We start from the raw sequence: 18,366 nt of genomic DNA on the forward strand, positions 1-18,366 counted from the left end.
TGCAAGGCTGGGCGCATGAACAGTCTGACGTCATGAAAAGAAAACAATAGGCGGGGTTGAAGAAAAGGAGGAAGACGACAGGTAAAGGTGAGCTAATCTGTGTTGCTACAAAAAAATAGACGTTTTTGTGTCGCTATTTGAGCCGTCATTGTGTAAGTTAGCAATAAAAACTTAACCATTAATATATTTAAAAGCGATTTCTAAGCGTTGGATTGTCTGTATGATTTAACGAGTTATTGAGTGGTGCGTGAGTGTTACAGGAAATTGACGTTGTAATGTTGCTGTTTCTCAGTCTCGTGAAATCCCTTTAAAAGAAAAGAATAGTCTCGATTTGATTAATATTGACAACATCTAGTCCAAACACATGTGGGTTCAGATACTAGAAACAAAATTCTGATAATTACTTTGCACCACACAGCATAGAAGATGGTAAAGGAGGAGAATGAGTCGGCTAACCGGCCTGACAACACTGCCTTCACCCAGCAGAGGCTTCCAGCATGGCAGCCTATTCTGTCTGCTGGCATCGTCATCCCTGGGTTTACAATCATTGGTTTGGCCTTCATTGGCATCGGAGTTGCCCTCTTCATCACCTCACGCAGCATCCAAGTATTAGAGGTGAGAGGTGGTATCATGCAATTTGTTGGGTACACTGCTGGCCAAAAATATTGGCATCTGTTGACAAATCAGGTGATGCTTCTCTAATTTGTGTAAATAACAGCACCTGTTACTTACCTGTGGCATATAACTGGTGGTGGCAGTAACTAAATCACACTTGCAGCCAGTTAAAATGGATTAAAGTTGACTCAGCGTCAGTCCTGTGTTCTTGTGTGTACCACATTGAGCATGGTGAAAAGAAAGAAGACCGAAGAACTGTCTGAGGATTTGAGGAGCAAAATTGTGAGGAAGCATAGGCAATCTAAAGGCTTCAAGTCCATCTCTAAAGACCTGAATGTTTGTGTCTGTGTGCAGTGTCATCAATAAGTGTAAAGTCCATAGCAATGTGGCTAACCTCCCTAAATGTGTACGGAAAAGAAAAATTGACAAGAGAGTTCAAAGAAAGATTGTGTGGATGGTGGATAAAGAACCTCGACTAACATCCAAACAAGTTCAAGCTGTCCTGCCGTCCGAGGGTACAACGGTGTCAACCCATACTATCCGTCGGCGTCTGAATAAAAAGGGACTCTATGGTAGAATCCCCAGAAAGACCCCACTTCTGACCCAGAGACATAAAAAAAGCCAGGCTGGAGTTTGCCAAAACTTAACAGAAAAAGCCAAAAACGTTTTGAAAGAATGTTCTCTGGTCAGATGAGACAAAAGTAGAGCTTTTTGGGAAAAGGCATCAACATAGAGTGTACGGGGGGGAACGAGGCCTTCAAAGAAAGAACACGTCCCCACAGTCAAACATGACGAAGGTTCCCTGATGTTTTGGGGTTGCTTTGCTGCCTCTGGCACTGGACTGCTTGACTGTGTGCATGGCATTATTAAGTCTGAACACTACCAACAAATTTTGCAGCAAAATGTAGGGCCCAGTGTGAGAAAGCTAAGGCTCCCTCAGAGGTCATGGGTCTTCCAGCAGGACAATGACCCAAAACACACTTCAAAAAGCACTATAAAATGGTTTCAGAGAAAGCACTGGAGACTTCTAAAGTGGCCAGCAATGAGTCCAGATCTGAATCCCTTAGAACACCTGTGGAGAGATCTGAAAATGGCAGTTTGGAGAAGGCACCCTTCAAATCTCAGAGACCTGGAGCAGTTGGCCAAAGAAGAATGGTCAAAAATTCCAGCAGAGCATTGTAAGAAACTCATTGATGGATACCTGAAGCGGTACTTTTGGCCAACAGTGTATTTGTAATTTAGGCAGCGATTCACTGCCAGCTGTTCCAATTCAAAAGGATTGCACGTATTTTTCCGTCAATGGCACTGAAACATGCGTACAATATATAAGACACCAGGTTTGACACAACACACTCTTGACCTTTCAGAGGTGCAGCGTGAGTAATTTGGTACACTGTTAGCTCATGAATAAATCATTATCCTTTTGTTGTTTTCTCAATCTCCCACAGCTTGATTACACAGGTGCGGAGCAGAACTCGCCATGCTTTACATGCTCAAACCCTGCCGAGAGGAACTGCGTTTGCACACTACAGTTCTCCATCAACAAGCTCTTTGAGGTACCGCAGTTAATAAAAAAAGACAACTATTAGCATTGTAGTAATTCCCATTAGACATTGAATAGCACCCAACAACAGGACACAGTTTAAAATCCTGATGTTTGCCTTTTTCTATTTTTTTGTGTGTGAAATTTTCCATGACAGGGGCCGGTGTTCTTTTATTATGGCTTGTCCAACTACTTCCAGAACTACAGAAGGTATGGTGTCTCCAGAGATGATAACCAGCTTTACGGAGACCTGACGTCCTTCAAGGTGAGTGAACTCTAAATTAATACATAAAAGTCAATGGATTATATGGCAATACACAAAGTATTGTAAGTTTTTCTGGTCTCTTTCCCAAGGAACCCACCGATCAATGTGAGCCCTATCGATACAACGGCAACAAGCGACCGATTGTGCCATGTGGCTCGATAGCAAACAGCATGTTTAACGGTACTCGTTTCATCCTGATCTGCTTTTTGCCTCCGTGTCGAAAGAGTTCTTATTAAATCACATTTTTCTTGGGTTCCCGGAAGACACGTTCAACCTGTTTCAGATCGTGAACGGCCAGCGGAAGGTCGTGCCTTTGGATGGGAAAGGGATTTCCTGGTGGACCGATTACAATGTTAAGTTCAGAAATCCCACGATCACACCTCTAAGGAATGCATTCAATGGTTAGTATGTTTTTTTTCGCAATTGTATCTAAGGCTGCAGAGATCGAGTATTCTACTGAAAATTCCATTGAGTGATCGAGTAATCGGATAGAACAGATTATTTTTAGGTAAAGAGCAATTATAAATATGGCGGAAAACACTCAGGTGACTAGAAGTTCAGCTCTGAGACCCCCAATTTGGCCAAATTTCAAAATTGTCCTATATGCACATGTGATACATCATTTGAAAGCTTAAAATCTCAAATTTTCTGGGGAAGACAATTTTTGAACAGGAGGGCATTTTTAAAAAAAATATTTGAGAGAGCATAATTAAATACGCCATGATTTTAATGAGATATTATCGTGTACTTACCTCTTTTCGATCCAAAAACTCAATGTAGGATGTATCACAAAGTGTCAAGACACAGCTGTGAATGGCCACAGCTTGATTTTTTGGGGGGATTTTATGGGTGAAACATGGGAATATAACAAGGGTCGCGATGCAGAAATCGCAGACATCAAGGAGCAGTTGAGATTTTCTTTTTCATATATTTACCCGTTTAAACTTTTTTTTTTTTTTTTTTTCTTTGTTTGGATCGATTATCATCTAACATATCTGGGAAAATGCGGCAGTAACAAAAAGCTGCAATTAAGTGATAGTTATGAGTTAGATATCCATGGCTTCTTTACAGACACCAATTTTTTCATTGTGACATAACGTGTTTAAAAGTTTAAAACAGGCGAGTGAATAATTTTTTAAAGTCTTTTTTTTTTTTTTTTACTACTAAATATTAGACCTCAATGATTCTATGCTAAAAATGACAGCATTTCAAATAGTAAATATAATTACTTACTTTTTTTAATGGTTTGGTTAACACAAAAGCAGTTGCACAACGTCTGTAAACGGGGGTCTCTAGGGTAAAACGGACACACAAAAAAAACATTTTGGGGCCTTAATGTGCCATGAATCTATGGCAGAATATAGACATATTGTTCTATCAAGCACATCAGTTTTTTGGCTTAAAATACATCAGTTTATTTTTAAAGGGGTGCAAGAGCAGAAACTGCTTTTTCAGCCTTGTCTGTGTTTTCCGCCATATACATGAGAAAACAAGACATTTCACCTTATATTGAACCATTGATAGACAGTGTCTTTATTTTAAATGTCCATTGTTGAAAACAGCCAACAATTGCATCTCAGATGTGGCTACAAAAAATCCCAACAAATTAACTGCTTTCACTCAAAAAACTTAAACTCTTATAGAAATATATTTTGAAAAAATCTTATTTCTTACCTAAAAATGTCATTACGCTTGATAACACAGATCACTTAAAAGATAGGTGTTTTTCCACGTGTTTCAATTGAATTCAATTGAATTCAAGCTATTTTTAAGTTCTAGTTAAGTTTAAAGAGCATACGACAAGAGGAAAAAAGTCTTAAATAGCATTATTATGTGAATTGGAATCATATTTTGAGACGATTCGACTATATACAACAATTTAGCAAAGCGCAGATGACGAGAAATTAGTCTTTTAATCTGCCGGTTAGCCACGCCTACCATTATAGGGCTCTAGCGTACCCAACAGGTGGATGACGTCAGCGGGAGACTGGGCTCATCGGTTTTACCATTCAGCCCATTGAGGGGGAATTATTCAGAACGAGGAAAACGCGATGAAGAGAGCCGCAAAATGTCATTGTTTCAGTCTCTCGACTCCAATATTTTTACAGGATATTCTTTTTATCCAACTATTTTTCCACAATAGCTAAATAAATGGCTTGAAAAGGACCAGTCAGCCCGTCGAGGGGGAAGTATTCACAACGAGGAAAACGCGACGAAGAGAGCTGCAAAATGTCATTGTTTCTGTCTCTTTAATATTTTTACAGGATATTCTTTTTATCCAAGTATTTTCCCCAATTGCTAAATAAATGGCATGGTCATGACAAATAAGTCTTGTGCTAAATGGATTATGAAATAATAAAAATGCACTTATTCAGGACGACATGGCAAAATTACTCCATAATGGTCAAAACTGTCGACTTCACCTTTACTGTCGCACCTCCCGAACGATATTTTATGACACCTAAATTGGACATATGTCATTTCCCTTCCCCGGCTTCGGAGAATGTAAACAAACTAAGAGGCATGGCAGCTAGCCGACATGCTAACCCGAACCGAGTGATGTTTCAAAGTATTCGAAGCGGAAAATCACACACAACTAGCCCGGATTATTTGACATGACGACTGGGTTGTCGATTGTCTTCGCGGACCGGCAAACTACCCGGCGGAGAGCAATTTATAGCTAGTTTCCCGGAAGAGGGTGGCTGCAGTTGTTGTGCAGCTAATGTGCATGAGGAGAGCTTTTTACATGCCCATCAATGATCAAACGTAAGTAGTCCTTTATTTAAAGAAAGTTTGTAGTGTTTACTTTGTAATCGCTGTATTTGTATTTGACATAATTCAAAACAAGATGTTTACTCACTTCCTCGTAATTTCAATGGTCCCACAGTAGTAGGGCTTGTTTAGGCCAATATCCACGGTGAATGGGAACCTTTTGAAACTCCAAAAAGGCGCATACGCCTCTCCCTCATAAAGAAGATTTTTCTGCAGCCGTTTGGCTGGCGTGATGCGAAAAATAAACGTATTAATCCGCAAAATCAGCTGAACCCTTAGTCCTCATACACAACGGTACGGCTGTTTAGTGAAGAGGACGCCTTCACCCGTACACGTCACAGTGCCCTCCTCCTCAATGCAAGACTGAAGCCGGAAGTCACTCATTTTCATGGCGCGGGATTAAAAAAACTAAATAAAAATATCGATCGCTTCCACACACATCCAAGCGGTCCATATCATTCAGGAGCATAAAATACCGCGTGTATTATGAAATAAACATGCTTTTTCGTGTCAAATGCACTTTAAATCTAAATTATAAGTCCTGATGGGATTTTGAGTTTTTACAGTGTACAAAATACCTGCTGTATTGGAGCACATTAGGCACCAGTGCAACTTGGTGTTTCATCCATCAATGACTACCGAGCTTAAATTTACAATTAGCATTATTATGTTTTTATTTTACACCCTCATCACTCTACAGCGCTGCATTTTTACAAATTAAATAAAACCTGTATGAAAGACACATTAGCCACTCATCGGCAGTAGTCATAATTAATGGAAACCTCGCCCTCCGCAGGGCTAATGTTATGTTAGCAAGGTGCAGTAACAATCTTATTTATTAGCGCTACGTTAACTTAATTTTACCTTGTTCCGAGTATTGCTACTCCGCTCTCGGAGTAAACGTGGTGCCTTCGGTGGAGCAAGGTCTAGGCGGGCGGGTCGTGCCCGGCCCGGGTTTCAGTCGCGGGGTCCAGCCGGTGTGTCCGGTAGTTTTATGCAAGCGCTGTCTTACAGTGAATACATGACACAGTGTTCGCTTTGGTCTCCAGCTTGAAATGTTCCCACGCTTTTGACTTTTTCTGTTTTTTCTTGGTGCCTTTCTCTTCACTTTCGTCAGCTTCTTCGTCGGTATCCCTATATTCATGCGTGGTTGAAATCGAATATATCCGCCGCCTCTCTCCTCTTCCGCTACGCACATGACGTCAGCGCATTGTGCCGCATTAAAAGTAGTTGGGGCAAAACGTGATAATTAGAGCTGGCAAAACTAAACGATCCCTCGAGGCGGAGAGAATGCCTCGATCAATTTTAAAAATCGAGTTACTTAAATTATTCGGGTAATCGTTTCAACTCTATCCGTATCATGGATCATCGTTTGCTACTGTGCTATTTTGTTTTGACATGGTTTTAAATTGTTTGATTTTGACTTGCAGATACCGTGAAGCCACCGTTTTGGCCCAGACCGGCTTATGAGCTGGACACGTCAGACCCGGCAAATAACGGCTTCATCAACCAAGATTTCCTGGTGTGGATGCGAACAGCCGCGCTGCCGGATTTTCGCAAACTGTACCGGAGGATCACAGAGGGGGATTACGCCAATGGCCTTCCGGCAGGAAACTACTCCCTGGATATCGCTTACAGTATCCTTTTCTATGTAATAGAAATTGGGAGAACTGGAATTGAATGATCATGCTCCAGTGCCAGTGACTCCGATAGATGTTGAATTCATTTGAAAAGATCACTCCCAGACATCCTAGTTCAAATGGACAGGATGTCGATTGCCGTGAGTGGCGGCTAACTAAAAATAGTTGTCAATTCATTTGATAATCGATTCATTGTCGACTTCTTGATTAATCGTAGCAGACATAATGGATGCCATAACAACAATATGGCCCACCACAAATATCAGTTTTAAACCACTACCGTAGGGCATTTAAGTACTGATGTACTAGAAATGGAATTCACATGTAGACTTACGTATAATACTAATTTTTTTCCACATATGTAGTAGGGCTGGGCGATGTGCCCCTAAGTACGTATCACGGTAAATTGAGCAGATTTACCTCGATGACGATGAATTTGCCCAAGTGGACCGTTATATAATTTGAAAATCTGAATCAATGCATGAAATACAAATTAACCGTTTCTCTCAATTGTACATACGATCTAAAAATTAATTTTATAAAAAATTCTTGTAAACAATAGGAATTCAAGTGTGAACATTTATAACAGCTCGTATGACTTGAACAATGTACAACATTATACAAATCAATTCGATGACTATGCAAACATGTCATTGTAACACAAATGACTTACAGCTTTGTTTTCCGAAATTTCCAGTTTCGCGGTGAATCAGTAACAGGCACACTTTTGCAAAATAGACTATGTTTATTGATTAGAAAATGCAGAATAGAGGAGATTTATTGATCACAATCCCACAAGAGCAAGTAACAGGTATCAAAAACAAGCATGACAAGGGTAACGATGACGCTAGATTGAGTTTGTCAATCCCAGAATCCCCGCGCTACCGTTATAGCACAACCAAGTGTTCCTTTAGCAATGAAAATTGCTTACCGTCACAAATGAGCGGGAGCCAATGCTCCGGTAAGGCGGCGAAGGGACAAAGCCAGGCGATCCGTATGTGACCCGCTGGCGGACTTCCCTGGTCGCCCGGAAATGCCCAGTTTTTGTCGGAACGCGCCACACGGGGCGGAGACGGCCAACCTTCGCTCCCAGGCGGGGCGGCCCCATCCAATGACAAAGCTACTTTTGGTTCAGGCTTTTCTTTGCGTGGTTTCCAGGTTGTGCCGTCCGGTATCAGATGTTGCGTTCCCACGGTAAATATTATGAGTGCAAAACAAGTTATCTCGTGAGATTCCCTCCTAACTATGGGACTCAAGCGCGTGCTATGGTGCAAAGCGCGTGCTATGGTGCAAAACAAGTTATCTCGTGAGATTCCCTCCTAACTATGAAACTCAAGGTAAAAAACAATAGAAGTTGTTACAATCTAGGTCACAGAAGCAATCATACATCACAAAGGCATAATGTAATATTTTCCCCCATCAAGCTTGGACTGTACACTTCAAACGGACAATTTATTGTTAATGGATGCTTTGACATAATTACTCAACACAGGTGTTTACTCCTAGGCTTCAAGTTTTTTTTTTCCAGAGCATTTTTTAAATACATGCACGCACACATGTACCCCCCAGACAGACACAACCACATTAAATCTATATTGCTCTTATGCCAATGAAACTTAAGATTTTATGATGGCAGTAATGACACGGAATAAAGAAGGCACATACAGAAAAATGATTGTGGCCAATAAACAGTCATATTATAGGCTTCACTGTTGGATTATGCTTTATGCTGAATGCTGTACCATCATAAAAGCTATCAGATAAATCACACACACACACACACACACACACACACAGATACAAAATAATGTGACGTACTGATTGCTAAATGCAGTCTGTGCCCAATCCACTCATTAGGTTTCGGCAAGGTTAGAGCTGCTATCAGACTCCATCACATTCATTTGTAGCGTTAGCCACTTAGAAAGCACTAAAAGCACCCTCTCCTGAAATTGTGAGAACCAGGGAGGACAGCGGATGAAAGCCCGTCTGGAGGCCGCCAAGAGTTTACTTAATATCAGGTGAAAGTTTGGTGAAGCTCTCTTAAGCCTGATTCCATCGCGTTTGCTTGTAGCGTTAGCCACTAGCGTTAGCCGCCCTGGCTTCTGTTTGTTTGATTTCCTGATAACCACGTGACCTCATACGTAAGCACACTGACTGCTTTCATAAAGGGGAATGAACATAGCCAAACAACACAGCGTCACAGCGAATTTACCGACATGGTCAAAATTAAGTCCGTCATCGTGAAGAATTTAGGTAACGCTAAATTTTCGGTATACTGCCCGGCTCTAATATGTAGGTGAAACACTTATATTGAAATGATAAACGGTTTGTTTTTTGTTCATTTAAGAGACCCAACAGAGGACAGAAGTAAGCTCTTGAAAGTGTCATGTGACATGCCGCAGTGGCAAGCGGGTCAACCTGACAGGATTAACTGGTTGGGCAAGGCAGGTTTTACACATTTACTAAATAATAAGGGGGATTGGTTGATTGTATTGGTGTATTTTAAATAAACGGGCAAAACAATTCAGTGGAACCTCATTTAGTCTTGTATCTCAAGGTTGTGCTCCCAAGTCAAAGCAAATATTTGTCCAAATGACCGCTGATATCTCGAGGAAGGCTTTTATTATCTCATATTTCCTTAACCCTAGTCCCAGACTATCCTGTGATAAAATTCAAAGGGAGAAAGAAGGTGGTGTTCAGCAACGTGTCCTGGATGGGGGGCAAGAACGAGTTCCTGGGTATCGCCTACCTGGTGATCGGCTCGCTGTGCGTGGTCATGGCGGTGGTCATGCTTATCGTCTACGCCAAATTCAAGTTCCCCGAGGAGGAATGAGAAAATCATTTGTTGAAAGTTTGATGGCTAATACGTAAATGCCAGAATTAGAACAGTAATGCAAAGTCTGTACAGCCTTTTTTGAATGTGTTCTATGATGAACTTTCTGCATTGACTCAAGTGATGAAGGCAGATTTGCATAGACATGTTGCATCTAAATACTATACGTTATCTAATTATCTAAGTTTTTTTCCTCAGGGTGTTTTGTTTTTTTAATGTACTTATTCTATTTTACACCATAGGATTTCTCATTTTAAATGAACAACCATATACACATATTTACTGTTACAAAAATGGAATCCAATACCTTAAAAATATGGGGCAATGGAAATTTTATTCTTTTTTTTTTTTGGTCAATATTCTTTGAATAAAACAGTGCAAAAGCTATTGGAAGCTTAAATTTGATTATGGCAAATATCAAATTGGGTGCACATGCAGTTTTCTTGCTCCACTTCTGTAGCCAATTCTGTTTATTGTGTTATGTTTATATTGAGCATAAAGTGAACATTTACCAAAAGAGAGGGGGTCAGTGGGGTGGCCAACAAATTGGGGGGCCGTGGCCACCCTCTGGTGGCGCCACTGCACATCTGCCTTAATGAACACAAAATTCCCATATTCCTGCATTAGGATACATTCAACTTTGTTGATGTATCGGCACTGGATGCCCTGATTGCGTTTCCATCCACTGCCATTAAATCAATAAAATAACTATTTTCATGGTGGCGACTCAGTCATTTCTTCATGTTGTCCTCCCGTCGTGATGATGGCAGATGGAGGCGGCATTTCCAAATGGTCTTTTTTGAGGGATTTTGATGAGTAATGCCACTCCAGCTTCACTGCTGTTTTCAGTCAAACATGGTGGATGTTCAATGATGTTTTGGGGTTGTTTTGCTACCTCTGACATTGGGTGCCTTGACAGTGTGGAAAGAGTCATGAAATCTGGAGACTATCAACGTGTTTTGCTATGTAGGGTGTAGCGTCAGAAAATTGGGACATCCCTATTATGTACATATTTTATTTGGACACCTGTGAATCATTTTAATTTCTGTAATATTTGTTGCATTATTAGCCACCTGTGGTGAGTTTTGCGTTAAATCCACTACATTCAAAATAAAGTTTTTATACATTAAACGTTTTATAATTTTATACCACATTAAATATACTTGACCCATTTGTTTAAAAAAAAAAAAAAAGTATTTGGTCGGTGAGCACAAATATTTGCATCATTGAGTGCTTGAATTTATTTTACAGTACTGTATGACCACCTCAACAGTTTCAAAAGAACACAGAACCAATAAACACACTCCAAATACCAACATATTGTACAAATTGAAATAAGTTCTTTTTTTGCTTTGACTTGCAAGCGCAAATACTTGGATGACTCGACTCACTACAAAATAAATGTAGGTTTAGCAGATATAATTACTGAATATTGAAGTTCCTGCCAAATTAAACGTCAAACAACAAGAACGCTGTATTTTAAACAATGCTAACATACAATAGAAACGTCTTTAAGCACACAGGCTAACAATTAGCATCTATTGGTGTTGCTTTAAAGTAACAACAAAACAGAACGTAAACGTTCCCATAATAAAACAATACTTGCAGGCACATATTCTTTATCCTCTGCGAAGAACAACTAATTCAACTGTCGTAGTGTGTTTTTTTTCCCTGTAACAATTGAGGTGGAACCATTTCTAAAGAGTGCAGTAAAGTGCATTGCAAAGTCAGTAGAACAGGACCCATTTAGCATCTAATTGAAGCAGAGTGTCCTCCTCCCTCTTGTTCTTCTTCCATCTGAACCACACACTGCTTCTTTCTTTGCTCCAATCCATCCGCTGCGGGCACAGCCAGCTTCCTCTTGGAAACCACTCGGAGGTTACACGACCCGCTCGATCTCTCAGAGAAGTTATCGGAAATCGTGGTGTCGTCGTGAATTCGGCGGAACACTTTGAAGTCCGCTGCTGCCGCTTGGACACCGGTCACCTCTTGGCTCTGTTCGCACATCCAAACCTCAGAGACGTCCACGCATTTCATGCGCACACCCAGAAGGCGATGCTCCTGCTCCCTTGAAGCTTCTGCTGATTTGAAACCAGTGGGCGGAGAAGGATGAAAGATAAAACGCCTGCTGTGATGCGAGACGTGACCTCCTTTTCCATGCTGCCTGGTTCGCCTGCTTAGGGCACCGGGATCCGCGATGATCTCGTCAGAATCCTCCGAGCTCCCGTCATACGGGTCCAAAAACTACAATTGGCAATAAATACTTTGTTAGAGTTGGACAACTTCCCTTTGAAATTTATTCAAAGTATTCTTTAAATATTCTGAAAATCCACTCAGAGAGCTCTATAATTAATAAGGGTGTAACGGTACAAGTATTTGTATTGAACCGTTTCGGTACGTGGTGCTCGGTTCGGAACGGAGGCGTACCGAACGAGTTTCTGACGTAATGTAACCCTTACTTTTCGAAGCTGTGAGTCGATCGGGTTACAGTTTCTTTATGTAGATTATATTTACTCCGTCTTCTCTACTTCTCTAATGAGGACCAACACGGTAGGACAGTATAACCCAGAAACGTCAACGGCGCGACAACGTGGCTGCCACGAGAACGCAGAGAAAAGCGGGCGTTAAAGTCAATCAGCCAATGCACACCAGTCGCGGTGCGCGTGTTAGACGCGTCCCAGAAGCGGTTCAACACAACGCACGCGAAAAGAATGACAGAGTTTATTATTTGACGCGAGACGCGACCCTCCTGCGTCAATACTACTACTGGTAGCTAGGATCGGGCAGACCGGATGTCACTCGTGTAAAAATACGGTGGATCCGGTCGATTTTCAAACTAATATGCAATTGTAACTAGGGTTGTTCCGATGTTTTTTTGCTCCCGATCCGATCCCGATCATTTTAGTTTGAGTATCTGCCGATCCCGATATTTCCCGATCCGATTGCTTTTTTTTTTTGCTCCCGATTCAATTCCAATCATTCCCGATAATTTTTCCCGATCATATACATTTTGGCAATGCATTAAGAAAAAAATGAATAAAACTCGGACGAATATATACATTCAACATACAGTACATGTTTATTATGACAATAAATCCTCAAGATGGCATTTACATTATTAACATTCTTTCTGTGAGAGGGATCCACGGATAGAAAGACTTGTAATTCTTAAAGGATAAATGTGACTTTGTATATTGTGACTAAATATTGCCATCTAGTGTATTTGTTGAGCTTTCAGTAAATGATACTGAAGCCAGTTAACTTCTGCCCAAATGCATGATGGGAAGTGCAACCATGACTGTGCGTAGGGGCATCAATTCATATATCTTCTCTGCGTTGGGAAAGAACAGAGGATGTAAAGAAAATGATGAACTACGACCTTTCTTCCCCACATTGCCTCCCACGATATTTTTAATTGCTGAGAGAGGTATTGTAAGGCTTTAGCCACTTAAAAATGGCTTCAAAGGCTGTCAAAATTCTCTACTCATTATACGCTGCCTTTTAACGCTATCTATAGGTAAAATGGCGTCTTTATAGATTGAACGCGACCATGCGCGAGTGGGTCGTGCAGCGCATGCGTTAATTATTTAACGTGATTCATTTTAAAAAAATAATTACCGCCGTTAACGCAATAAATTTGATAGTCCTACTTTAAGCCAAAACTACTCTGGCTGAGTGTAAGACATTTTGTCTGTAACATTAAATACAATTAGAAAACAATTTAAATAAAAAAATATATATATATATTAAAAAAAGGCATGTCCGATATTTTAATTGCCGATTCCGATACTTTGAAAATGACGTGATCGGACATCTTTAATTGTAACACGCTTTTTGAGTCCTTCAGATCTCTTGAGTGGTAGATCCGGGCACAGTTGACTTGTCTTTGTTGATTTACTGCTGTCTTCTCTGCTATAATAATAACCAACACGGCCCCGTGTTCAATACAAAACCCTCCTACCACAACAAACAAGTAGGAACTAATATTCACATAGGAACTAAAGTTATACAACATAAAATATACAATATAAATGAATACTACATCACATTTGTAAAATATCAACACATAATAAAATGAATAATAGCCCATTTAAATAAAATAAACTGAAATGAGCTAAAACACCTGTCATTAAATAATAAGAATAATACACAGATCCTGCTTACACAATTAAATTTATTAATTTTTGTGTGCCGCTTTAAGAAAATCCACCAATAAAGCTTTTGAAAACCGTTCATGAGAAAAAAAATGATTCATTGAGGAATTTCATTTGTAAAATAGATGTTAAAATCTTTGTCATTGGGATTGCTTTTCTCTTTAGCACAGGACTTCTTTTTTCTTCTCTCTTTCAGAAAGAAAGCTGACCAATACGCGGGGTCTGAAAGGCAAATGTTTGTTGGATTATCTTTAAATACCTGCTACTTTTTGAGCAGAATTCTAGCTTTGTATAGGCTAATGTTGCTATTGTTGAAAGCACAAAGGTGTATAATAAACAACTAGCACATTTATATTTTGCATTTAGTTTTCTTACTGTACCGAAAATGAACTGAATCGTGACCTCAAAACCGAGGTACGTACTGAACAGAGACTTTTGTGTACCGTTACACCCCTAATAATTAACCTTAAAAAATGCTAGCTTGTCTAGGCGATTCCAGAAAAAATGGACAGAATCTCTTATCTTAGTGAGGAGGTTTGCTTGACACTGTTGCTATGTAAGAATCATCATTTCATGAGCTGTGACTGGTTGATCAAGGAAGCATTTCATTGAGGGAGTCTACTCAAATACTCTCATTTACACACAAGGAGTTGCTACAGCAACTGTTTAACGGGTTAAACGATGATTGAATCGTGACTCTGGCAAGCTCTAACACAAAAATCTGTCAGCATCGTTAACTTTAAAACGCCACTCCAATGCACGTGCACTGCCTGCCTGGGGAACAAAGAGCAGGGAGGGAGGGAGCGAGAGTGAGACTAAGCGATCGGCTCCCGACAGCTCATCTGTATTTTAACGTATTGGCCCGAATATAAGACGGCCCCGATTATAAGACGACCCCCTCTTTTTTCAAGACTCAAGTTTGAAAAAAGACTTTTTGAACACCAAATTATACAGAAAATAATTACAGTACATCCGAAACAAATGATTATAACGATATATTTGAGAGAAAAATCATGTTATTTTGCCTCATTCAAATCTTAATCTCTGAACATTTAAACATGTAAACTAAAGTGCAATCACATTCATAAATGAAATGTTTCTGGTTTTTGAAATGTAAATAAACCAGTCTATTGTGATAAAACAAAAAAAAAATGCAATAACTGCATTAACCATCAAAGTGAAGTCGAACTGTAACTGTAGTCTTGAAACAAATCTGAATAAGGAAAAACATTGCAATAAAATAATGCAAACTGGTTAAACTAAAAAGAGTAGCTGAGATCTGTCATGAAAGAACATCACTTGCTTCAATGATATCTGGCGCCATCTAGCGTCGTGAATGGGGAGAGTAGCTGAGATCTCGCATGACAGAAAATCGCTTCAATGATATCTGGCGCCATCTAGCGTCGTGAATGGGTACAATGTCTAGACCGTGAATATAAGACGACCCCCTCTTTTTCAGTGTTATTTCAAAGCAAAAAACACCGACTTATATTTGGGCCAATACAGTAATTGAAAAAAAATCCGTAATGGTCTGAGGGCGCGAAGTATGAAGCGCGAAGTAGCGAGGGATCACTGTACTACCGCTTTTGTCCATCGGCGTCGCTAAAATAGACCAGAACTGAAAAGTAACCAAGTGTTGCTTTAAATGCTTAATTGAGTCAGTGAATATCTTTGCTTTCCTTCCATTTTATCTCAAATTGTTGGGGAATAGCTTTTATCTTGACGTAGACACTGCTCTTCACTTTTTGGGGAAATTCTGCTGCTTCTTAGAATTTTCTTAAAATGAGCCCAACTCTTTGCACTAAGAATCTAAGAATGTTTATCATGAAAGGCTCACAAAATAAGCCAAAAGAAACGTGAAGTCTGCTATAATTCTTAGAGTATGCACCCTAAAAAGTCATGTTTGAATAGAATCCTGTGGTTTCCCATGACAATTTTAAGCAATTATTTGAATGTAATTAAGTGAGCCCTTCCAATCATCACAGAAGCCATAAAAAAAGTCCAGTAATCGCTGTTTGCTACCACTTGCAACAAATTAATCTACTTTTTGGCCTTCTTTCATCTTACCAAAGAGTAACATCTCTGCCGTTCCGTTTTTCCATGTAGGAGTGGTAACGTCCATCTTAAGCTGCCACTTTCGGGTGCGCTGCTCACACATTCCTGCCACACATTAAATATATCAGTTTTAATGTGTTTATACCTTGACAAGTTGCACATGACAAGACTTGCAAGTTTGTTTGTTTTTTTGTTAAGATAACAGCAAAGGACAGTAGTTTTATGGAAATGTTGCAACATTTATCCCAAAAGGCAACTATGATTTAAGAACTGTTTTGAATAAGCTTATAGTCAAGGGCGTTTTAAATCAAGGTAGGCCTACCACTATATTTAAATCATTATTTCCTTATAGTGTGTTGCTAGTAGCTACCATTGTGCTGGTGTCTGACCATCTTGGGCTAATCTCTGAGTCAGAATCAGTGCTGGATTCCACTTTACACTTCTCCTAAAAACACACACGTTATTTCCAATACTTGCAAAAAGTTAACAGGATTTACTTTAAAGCATCTATGAAAATGGACAAGTGAGTCACTTGACCTTGTATTTGAAGGCGAGCTGCTCAATGTTGCTCGTTTGGTCACTGGGACCTAATGGAAGGGGTAAAACCACACTTTTTTTTTTTTTTTAAATAAAACGAGCTTCAGAGTGATGTGATTTTTCTGCGTTTTGTGTCTACCTTAAGAAATCAGACTATACTGAAAGCGACGTCAAGATATTACCTGGATTTAAATGTGATCGTCTTCGCCTACAAGACATGATGATAAGAGGACAGGTAAATGCGCGCGAGATTCATTTAAGCAATGACGTCAAAGTTGCCGTAATGAGGTCTGAACTGTCGTAAAAGATGGTTCACGGTGTATTTCAAAGTCCAAACTCATATTTTTAAACATGTTCATGAGAGTTGATTTACTATGGGGTTTTTTTTTTTTTTTTTTTTTTAATCTCCGGGAACATTGAACGTCGATACACTGCCTCCAAATTTATAGATTTCCCTTAATATTTCCTAGATGTTATGCACGTTGTGAGCCAACGAGGACAAGTGTCATCACTTGTCGGCCATTTTGCGTCGGGACCGTTCAATAAATGTAACATTTGAGAGTCCATTGAGTGTAAACTTTGAAAAAAAGCTTTAGATTGCAAAATTTTCATTGTTTTTTTTTTGTTTTTGTTTTTTAAACGGCTTGGTTTCTTTAAGACGTCAGAGATTGGGTAAATTTACTGTGGATTTAAACAAATACATCTTTAAATCTCGTTGTACTCTGTACAATGACAATCAAGGTGTTCTATTCTATATACAAATACTGTCTAATAATGGTATTTTGGTGTCCAGCCATTGATGGCTTGTGGTTCTATTGTTTTTTTTTGTTTTGTTTTTTTCTTCCTTCAAATAATCAAAATGATTTGAAGCAATTATTTGTGAATCTACTTGGGAGGGTCGCTGGATGTCACTCACAGCAGGGGGTGCTGAAGATCTTTTTTTTTGTTTGTTTTCCCCATTCAAAAACAGCTGTGTCGGTCCAAATTTGTCATGCTCGCGCGTTTTCTCCATACAAGGCGTGCACAATAGCAGTACACACACATGCTGGATAGTTTACGTACTACCACTACTAGGCTACTACAAAGACAGCGTTCTATTTCACCTCCAGTGTGTGTTGGAGTTTTTGTTTTGGAAATAGAAGCGCCCATGTATTAATGCAAATTCCCGCAAACACTAAAATATATTGCACACCAATATCCAACAGCACTTTGCACGAAGGCAGTCAACAGGAATAATATTGCTACAATGCGAGCATGTCTTACCTATTTGAAGACACCAAAGGATAATCATCTTCATTTTCGACCTCAAATTGAATTTCAGAAAATGTCACTGCTTTTTTAAAGGGGAAAAAAATCGCTGATTCGTTGATGTGCCATGTTAATGCCTCCTCTGTCAACAGTTTACTTTTCCATTCCAATAGCGCCTTATTTAAAATGACCTGGTAGCAAGCAAAGTGTCAGGCGGTGTTAATAATGAAAAAAAAAAAAAAAAAAACGTTTTCAACATGTATATTTAATCTCCAAAATTAAATCAATATTATTTCAGTATGTTTTATTTAATTATTTTCAACACACACACAAAAAAGAATCTACAAAACATGTTTTTGTTCCCAACATCAAGGGGTGCTGCAGCAGCCTACTTCCCGCGACACTACGACTTGGAGAAATGTGCCCCACCGTCAGTTCCCGGCTCCACCATTGGAGGGTGCTACAGTCAAGAGGAGAACGGCGCTGACCGCTGAGGTATCCTATATAAAGAGCGATAGATGCAAAAAGTCAGAGTGGTTAGCGTTAGTGATAGGCGGCCATTTTAAACCAAAGGTGAGTGATTTTCTCCACTAAAATACTCTCAACTGGGCGAAATCTTGATGGATTCTCAAACTGTCTGATTTAGAATAAACCGCATTCACCTGGCAATGACAAAAACTCGATGTTAAATTATTTGTGTCTGT

At 39.6% G+C, this 18,366-nt stretch overlaps 2 protein-coding genes across 2 annotated transcripts; one reads left to right on the plus strand and one right to left on the minus strand.

The window, feature by feature from the left end:
* The first annotated feature begins 2 nt into the window (after positions 1-2).
* On the plus strand, positions 3-10,004 carry tmem30b (transmembrane protein 30B). The gene is made up of 8 exons (XM_057859914.1): positions 3-87; positions 419-615; positions 2,064-2,171; positions 2,316-2,423; positions 2,513-2,603; positions 2,687-2,824; positions 6,626-6,832; positions 9,490-10,004. The coding sequence occupies exons 2-8, from the start codon at positions 427-429 to the stop codon at positions 9,666-9,668; spliced, it is 1,020 nt and encodes a 339-aa protein (XP_057715897.1). The 5' UTR covers positions 3-87; positions 419-426; the 3' UTR covers positions 9,669-10,004.
* Positions 10,005-10,694: 690 nt separating this feature from the next.
* Positions 10,695-16,693, minus strand: LOC130931267 (uncharacterized). Its single transcript, XM_057859916.1, has 5 exons — positions 16,597-16,693; positions 16,415-16,464; positions 16,248-16,322; positions 15,890-15,982; positions 10,695-11,912 (listed from the first exon to the last, which is right to left on the minus strand). The coding sequence occupies exons 1-5, from the start codon at positions 16,631-16,633 to the stop codon at positions 11,415-11,417; spliced, it is 753 nt and encodes a 250-aa protein (XP_057715899.1). The 5' UTR covers positions 16,634-16,693; the 3' UTR covers positions 10,695-11,414.
* Between the last annotated feature and the right edge of the window lie 1,673 nt (positions 16,694-18,366).

Source organism: Corythoichthys intestinalis, chromosome 15, assembly GCF_030265065.1.
Source record: "Corythoichthys intestinalis isolate RoL2023-P3 chromosome 15, ASM3026506v1, whole genome shotgun sequence".
Classification (NCBI taxonomy): Eukaryota; Metazoa; Chordata; class Actinopteri; order Syngnathiformes; family Syngnathidae; genus Corythoichthys; species Corythoichthys intestinalis.